The sequence below is a fragment of the Hydractinia symbiolongicarpus genome, chromosome 7, assembly GCF_029227915.1.
Source record: "Hydractinia symbiolongicarpus strain clone_291-10 chromosome 7, HSymV2.1, whole genome shotgun sequence".
NCBI classification, from domain to species: domain Eukaryota; kingdom Metazoa; phylum Cnidaria; class Hydrozoa; order Anthoathecata; family Hydractiniidae; genus Hydractinia; species Hydractinia symbiolongicarpus.
Genome location: NC_079881.1, coordinates 2566009 through 2574522, shown reverse-complemented (window position 1 = coordinate 2574522; position 8514 = coordinate 2566009). Strand labels below are relative to the sequence as shown.

General features: G+C 35.3%; 1 protein-coding gene across 1 annotated transcript; it reads right to left on the bottom strand.

Moving 5' to 3' along the window:
• Positions 1–1863: 1863 nt before the first annotated feature.
• On the bottom strand, positions 1864–2781 carry LOC130649321 (uncharacterized). Its single transcript, XM_057455578.1, has 2 exons — positions 2681–2781; positions 1864–2546 (listed from the first exon to the last, which is right to left on the bottom strand). Exons 1-2 carry the CDS (start codon positions 2747–2749, stop codon positions 2217–2219), a joined length of 399 nt encoding a protein of 132 aa, XP_057311561.1. The 5' UTR covers positions 2750–2781; the 3' UTR covers positions 1864–2216.
• Between the last annotated feature and the right edge of the window lie 5733 nt (positions 2782–8514).

The following is an 8514-nucleotide window of genomic DNA, read 5'->3' as shown; positions in this document are numbered from 1 at the left end:
TTTAATTAAAAAAGTCATTTTTTACTGTGGGACCAATCCTAACCGTTATCGCCGCCTGAAGAAATAGCGACAGTTTCAAAAACTACATTTTGTTGACTTTTTATTGGTATCAATCCGTTTCAGTTACAACTGTTGCGTCACATATTCGTCCCCACATGTACTTTGCAATAGTATTCGGATATTACTAGGTTGCATCGCTTTTATCAGTGAATCGTTTGACTGTGGAACTTAATTGAACTGATTTTGGACTTTGACCATATAGATGTGGTAAATGAGCCAGTTTGACTACAAGAAGTAACATCCTTCTTAATTTGACATGCTTGCTGAAACTCAGCGATTACAGCGGGCACTGCGGTAACTCTTTGTTAAAAAATTATGATAAATAAGTCTGTTTTTACTGTGGGACCAATCCTAGCCGTTAGTTCGCGCTGAAGAAGTAGAGACAGTTTCAAAAACTATATTTCATTGACTTTCTAACGGTGTCAATGCATTTCAGTTACAACGGTTGCGTCACATATTTGTACCAACATGTATTTAGTGATTTTCTTCCAATTTTACTAAGTTGTATTGCTTTTAACAGTGAAACGATTGACTGTGGGAATTAATTGAACTGATTTTGGACTTTGACCTTATAAATGTGATAAATGAGCCAGTTTAACTACAAGAAGTAACATTCTTCTTAATTTGACTTGATTGCTGGAACGCAGCGATCGCACTGGGCGCTGTGGTAGAGTTTTTTTTAAAAAAAGTTAAATAAGTCATTTTGTACTGTGGGACTAATCCCAGCCGTTACCGCGCGCTGAAGAAATAGCGACAGTTTCAAAAACTACATTTCATTCACTTTCTAACGGTATCAATCCTTTGAGTTACGAGGGTTGCGCCAAATATTCGTCCCCACATGTATTCAGCGATAGCATTTGGATATTACTAGGTTGCATCGCTTTTAACAGTGAAAAGTTTAACTGTGGGACTTAATTGAACTGATTTTGGACTTTGACCTTATAAATGTGATAAATGAGCCAGTTTGATTACAGGAAGTAACATTCTTCCTAATTTGACTTGATTGCTGGAACTCAGCGATAGCACTGGGCGCTGTGGTAGAGTTTTATTTAAAAATTAAGTTAAATAAGTCATTTTTTACTGTGGGACGAATCCCAGCCGTTAGTTCGCGCTAAAGAAATAGAGACATTCTCAAAAACTACATTTTATTAACTTCTTGCCGGTATCAATCCCTTTGAGTTACAACGGCTGCGTCACATATTCGTACCAACATGTATTTAGCGATAGTATTCGGATATTACTAGGTTGCATCGTTTTTAACAGCGAAACGTTTGACTGTGGGACTTAATTGAACTGATTTTGGACTTTGACCTTATAAATGTGATAAATGAGCCAGTTTGACTACAAGAAATAGCATTCTTCTTAATTTGACTTGATTGCTGGAAATCAGCGATCGCACTGGGCGCTGTGGTAGAGTTTTATTTAAAAAAAGTTAAATAAGTCATTTTTTACTGTGGGACCAATACCAGCCGTTAGTTCGCGCTGAAGAAATAGAGACAGTTTCAAAAACTACCACTGCACGAAAAAAGGAATAATCGGTAATGAGATTATGCAAAATTATATTCGATTATTCAGAATAATCTAAATATTTCAGACATAATCGAAAATTCGATTATATGAAATTTTCGCGAATCAATTATTTCCATATGTTAACTAATCTGATAGATTATATGCATTTTATATAAAATAATCACAGCCGAAAACACGCAATTATACGAACTTTCTGGAAAAGATTATACATTTTTTTAAGCGAAGTAATTGTCCGATGACCTGCGTTTATTTGACATAATCTTTACGAAAATACCAGATTTTGTAATGTTTTTATAAAAAATTATGCTCCGCTTTTCAACTAAAATTTCCTTTATTATAACCTGCAAATACTTTTCAACAAGAGCTCAATTTCCAACAAGAGCTCAACTTTTTTTAGTTTTTATTGAGTGAGGAGTTAAAAGTACCTATAATCTCATCCACCTGATAAAAATTATGAATATCCTAAAGCTTGCAGGATGGGATGATTGACGTATACAGAAGGTGCAAGGAAGAGAGAAACAAATATCACAAGATGTATGTCTATTTACAAAAACTTATAAACAAAAATGTTTTCTCTAAATATATACAAAAAAATCTTTTTAGGAATGTCACGAATGTTCAATATTTTATTGTGATTCATCAAAAGGAGCAATGGCAAATGAAGGAGCATCTGGTGGCTGGTTTCGTTCTGATGGTCGTCCTTCCTCGCGACGCACGGTCTGATTTTTGCTTCTTTTGTTTTGATTTTCTTGATGTCTTGCATCGAGTTTTTTAAAAGTTGAATTCAACTTTTTGCATTTCCACGGAAGCGGATGGACAGTAAAATATCGCCCATTGTTATCATCTATCTCTTCCTCTGATGACATATACTGTACCCCAAGGACTTTCAAAATTTTTGCCTTCTTTTCTTCAGGCAGGTCCATTGCTTGAAGAACCTTCGTCCGTCTTTTACTTTTCTAAAAGTAAACCAAAAGATGATAAACATAAATAAACTTCAAGAAAGACCATGTAAACATTTAACGAAGCAGGCAGTCTTGTGTCTTTTTCACAGTAAACAATGTCAACAGACACTATAATTTGAAAAACTTACATTCAACTTGCGCTGTGTGGAAGCAGCGACTGCTTTAATGTTTTCTCGATGAGACCCCTTCTTTCTCATTGTCTTCTTTGATGTGAAATATTGTTCAATTGATGCTAAAATAGTAAATAGAAAGTAGAAATAGTTTCCCTCTTTCAATCATAGACAGCACTCTTTTCCAATCACTAAAATATATCAGTAAATTGTATACACAGTATCAAATCACTTTTCCAAATCTCACCTATTATTATGTCATCAGCTATATCTTTATCGTATCCCCTGATATGATGTTTAATAAAATTGGATAACTGCTCGGTTCCATCACGAAATGGGCTAGAGATATAATAATTTGAAAGTAAAATATAAAGATTTAGAACAAAACAACAACCAAAGATGCTGTTTTATCAAACAAAGGATTTTCAAAACTTTAGACAGAGATATAACATTTTTAAAAAACTGCAAATAATAAAAAAAACAAAAACCGACATGTAACAATGGTTAATCAAATTGACAACTTTATACCTTGGTTTATCTAAGTTCCAATTTAGATCTCTGTTAGATCCCTCTAAATAACCAGAATTCCTCAAATTCTACAGAAATAAAATATAACAATGACAATACTATGCTTAAAAGAAATTAGATTTAAAAGTGCTAGCTACATATGCTGGTCAACGTCTTCTGATTTTGTACGAGGTTAGTTACCATAAAGCTCACAAAAATAAAAAATCTTACTTTGGTATATGCGTTAACAGTTATTTTTTTCTTTTTCTTCGTCTCTACGCTATTTAACCTGTCAAACAAAATTTTTTGGTTTTCCAAAATTTGTTGATATTTTGCATTTAGATCGTCCAAGTCATCAACGGTTATTGGTCTTGGTGCAGGTACTAAAAAAGAAAAAGTTCTAGCTCAGCCTTGCTAATCCAATTACTACATGTTTGCAAAAAACTACTGACGTGATGCAATTTGCCTGCTTCACGTCGGCACGTTGTGTGACATGTTGTGATTTTACGTCGAGAACAATGGGCATGCAGTGCATACATAGGGGCAGAAAATAAAAACCTGTGTTGCCTTTAAAAAGAGCATATGAAGCTAGGAATAATTAATTTCAGTGCCTTTGTAGCTATATCCCTGTGGCTTTTCTTTTTCTGCCCCCACAAAAGCACGTACATTTTGTAAATATTGGAAACTACTAGCCTATAAAAAGACAGCATATATATAGCTATACTAGCTAGAAGATATGAGGCAAAAATTAGAAAAACTTTCTTACCAGATAAGTCTCCAAGTATATCATCCTCCTCACTTTCTTGCCTAGCCACCTTTCTTTTTAGTATGGGTGTACTCCTTGGGCGAGGTTTAGGTTTTGGTGTGTTGTTTACAGTGATGTTTGGACTGTGGTTCAACGACGACGATAATGAAGAAGATAATGGTGTAGATTGTGTGTGGTGATCACTGCAATATCCTGAGTTACCACTTCCGTCTTCACTACAGTTGAGGAAAGCCAGCTTGCTGTCGTTTCTTACTTTTGCTCTTTTTGAATTTGAAGCAGACATGATTCAACTTTGCATGCGCCAACAGAAAAAAGAAAGTCAGCATGGCCGTCAGCCAGCTTTTTGTATTGACTACGATTATCAAAGGGTGTTTAAGTAATAATATCATTATCTTTAAGACGAATTAAATTAATATTGAGGCCAAAATTTAATGCCAAGAACTACAAAAATAAAAGGAAAAATGAACAGGAGCTCTATTTATTTATTTTATTAAATAATTTGAATTATTATTCATTAAACATTGTAATTATTACCCCCGTAAATTCTGTGCTAGGTGCACAGGAAACCAGATGGCTACCGGCATTGTTTCGTTGCGCGCGTCTTCCGAACAAAGACCAAAAAAGATGCTAGCTAAAGCTATGTAAACACGAGGAAAGGGAAAGAAAGACTAAACAAGAATCTGCAATGTAAGTTATAGCTAACATTCATTTAAAAAATAGGATTGTGAAGAAGGCCCGCTTTGCAAGAATAATTCTTTTCGATGAGTAGGGGGAGTATAGAGCCAGCTAATATATATGTGTTTTTCTATTTCTCAGTCCAGATGATAGCTAGCTAGCTAAAAAACAATGTTGTCTCCCCCCCCCTGCTGCCCACATAGTCCAATGAGATAAGGAAATAATTTATCTTTATGGAAACAGTTTCCAGCAGCAGCCTAGCTAGAAACTTTTTTTAGTGCAAAATGCAGAATTAATTTCTAAATCGAATTTAAGAATATTGACAAACATTTGTTTCGGGAACTAAAATAAATTTCATTTGTGCCAAGATGTTTATTTTTATTTTAGGAGTAATTATTCACTACGAAGAACCTGTCCCTTCTGTCGAAAAAGTTTTTCCTGTCATTACTTTAGCCGACATATTCAAAAATGTGAAGAAAAGCAAAATACAAACGAGCCTTCTGTGCCATTAAATCTGTCATTTCTAGATAGTGATACTGATGAGCCACTAGACATTGTACAGGATACACCTTTACCAGAGATGAATAATGATGAAAATATCGATGGGTTTAGTAACAATGATGATGATGATGGGGATAATGACGATGATAGGGAGCATATTCAAACATTACTCGAAGAGCTGGTTGATGAATCTGAATTACATGATTTGTTAACTGACTTCAGTGTTGAAGTTCATACACCAATAGAGAATATACAAAAAGTAACTGGACCAATATACTTGATTACATGGCTATGCCTGTTTTCAGCATTATGGCAATACACCTTCTCTATAACAGACACAGCCTTTGAGCATTTAATAAAATTTTTGAAAGCATTTTTAAACGTATTAGCTCAACGGTTTGATGGAATTGGTGAATTAGCAGCTTTTATGCCCTCATCTTTGTACATGTTTTTTAAGCATATTGGATGTGATTCTACCCCCTACAAAAAATATGTAGTCTGCACAAAGTGCTTCACGCTGTATAGTTTAGAGGATTGTATCACAAAAATTCAGGGTGTTCCGCATTCAAAATTATGTTCAAATGTTTTGTATCCGAACCACACTCAAAAGCACCACCGCAAAGCGTGTGGTCAAGTATTAATGATGAAGATTTCTACTGCTTCTGGGAAAACACTTTTATATCCATTGAAGACAATCTGTTACCTGCCTATAAGAAGTAGTTTGAAATTACTTGTATCGAGGGAAGGGTTCATGCAAAAATGTGAGTTATGGCGTAAGTTAGAGAATCCTGAAGGAGTTTACAGTGACATCTACGATGGCAATATCTGGAAAGAATTTGCTGACCCAAATGGTCATGACTTTTTTACGCATAAAAACAATTATGGTTTAATGATAAATTTAGACTGGTTTTGCCCTTACAAACATGTAAAAAGTTATTCTGTTGGTGTAATTTACGTTGTGATAACCAATTTACCCAGATCGGAGCGTTTCAAAAGAGAGAATTTGTTACTAATTCGAGTTATACCAAGCATGAAAAAAGAACCTAAAACTAACACCTTTCTTCAACCTTTTGTGGAAGAGATGAATGTAGCTTGGAACACTGGTTTTATCTATAACATACCTCACTCAGCTGATAACCCTGTGATAATTCGACTAGCATTAATTGCTGTTGGCTGTGATATTCCAGCATGCAGAAAGCTATGTGGTTTTTTAGGTAGTGTATTATTTTTCAAAATATATTTTAAAATTAATGTTTGGCAATATATAACTCATTTATAACTAAGAAATTCCAGAATGAAGTCATCATTGACTGGCTACAAAAAATTACTGTTGGTTTTAGTTATTGTTAGTTATTGTTCAATGTGTTATGGAACTTTCCTTAAATTTTCTGCACGGATTTATCTTATATTTTGATATTTTTGGATATGTTCAAAATTATCCACTTATGACTACTGTTTAATTAGTGTAAGCTTTAATATTTTAAAACATATTTTGCTTCAGGTCATGCTGCAGTTATTGGGTGTTCAAGGTGCAAGAAAAAATTTCCTGGCAATATTGGAGCTAGAGATTATAGTGGCTTTAATCGTACTTCGTGGACAAAAAGAACAAATGAAAAACACCGACAGGAAATGGATGAAATAAGACAATGCAAAAATAAAGGTGAAAGGGAAGTAATGGAATCACAATATGGTACACGATATACTGTTCTTGCCAGATTGCACTACTATGATTTATAATAAACGTACTTTTTTAAACTTTCTTGTAATACGGGTTGTTGCAGGGGCATTGGGTGGTGAGGTTCACAACTATGACTATTTCCTTTCAGATACGCTAAAAAGTTACTTGATTGAGCCCCTGCCAATTTGATTATTTCTTACAATCACATGGAGACTATTTGAAGTGTTATTTCGCTATCGAGAAGTTTTCGTGTACGAGCCTAGCACTGAATTCTTTTCAACTTTGAATTTTAGGGGAATCTTTTAACTTTTTCTCCGATACTGTAAAGTTTGAGGTGCGCCCAGTCTAGCTTGACGCTTTTCGTGGAAAGAGCTAGCGGATAGACTGTACGCTTCGTGTACGAGTCTAGCACTGAATTCTTTTCAACTTTGAATTTTAGGGGAATCTTTTAACTTTTTCTCCGATACTGTAAAGTTTAAGGTGCGCCCAGTCTAGCTTGACGCTTTTCGTGGAAAGAGCTAGCGGATAGACTACGCTTTAGTGTACGAGTCTAGCACTGAATTCTTTTCAACCTTGAATTTTGGGGAATCTTTTAACTTTTTCTCCGATACTGTAAAGTTTGAGGTGCGCCCAGTCTAGCTTGACGCTTTTCGTGGAAAGAGCTAGCGGATAGACTGTACGCTTCGTGTACGAGTCTAGCACTGAATTCTTTTCAACTTTGAATTTTAGGGGAATCTTTAAAACTTTTTCTTCAATACTGTAAAGCTTGAGGTGCGCCCAGTCTAGCTTGACGCACTGCATTACGGATTCAGCGCCCATCACTTGAAAAAGCTCCCGACCTTTGATAAAAAGTTTATAATAAGCGCCCAGGGGTGCTTAGCTTTTAACAATTTCGCTAATACTGTAAAGATTGAGATGCGTCCAGTCTAGCTTGACGCTTTTTGTGAAAAGAGCTAGCGGATAGACTGTACGCTTTTGTGTACGAGTCTAGCATCGAAATCTTTTAAATTTGAATTAAGATGAGCCTTTAAACAATTGCGCTATCCTGTAAAGTTTGAGGTGCGCCAAGTCTAGCTTGACGCTTCTCGTGGAAAGAGCTAACGGATAGACTGTACGCTTTGTGTATGAGTCTAGCACTGAATTCTTTGTACGATTTCTGAATTATTTTGAACTTCCATTAGATAATAAGCGCCCAGTGACAGAATAAGCGCCCAGGGTAATAGTTCGAAATTTTAATAAGCGCCCGTACAATAAACTCTTTCGGTAATTTTATAACACAGGTGTGTAGAATAGAAATTTCTTTATTCATAGATTCTGTGTCGGGCAATTTGTCTGTTATCTTTTTTTAGTAAAGTTATCTTAGTTATCTTTAGTAAAACTATACATAAAGTATAAAGTTGTAAATACGACTCACTAAGTTTGCGAAAAAATAATACACTAAACATCCTACTACTTTTTTCAATGAATGAGTGAGTAAAAATAGGGCGTATCATATGAGGAAACCTTTTCAAAAAGGCGGATCCCAAAGTCCTTCGTAGTTCTTATAAGCCATGCAAGTCAAGGAACTGTATTCTGAATTTACCTCGCTCGAGAAACTCTTTGCGTGACATCACAGGGTGGATAGCCCAGCTCTAAGCGACAGTAATTACGTGGCGGATATGTGAGTACTGCTTACAGAAAGGTTTAGCAGTTCAACCGCCTGTTAAAAATCGGTAGCATACACTT

Excerpts from the sequence above, each read along its gene's own strand:
- LOC130649321 (XM_057455578.1), bottom strand. The coding sequence starts at position 2,749 with ATGAGAAAGAAGGGGTCTCATCGAGAAAACATTAAAGCAGTCGCTGCT. Across the intron at positions 2,547-2,680 it reads CCACACAGCGCAAGTTGAAT|AAAAGTAAAAGACGGACGAA; the intron begins GTAAGTTTTTCA and ends GTTTACTTTTAG.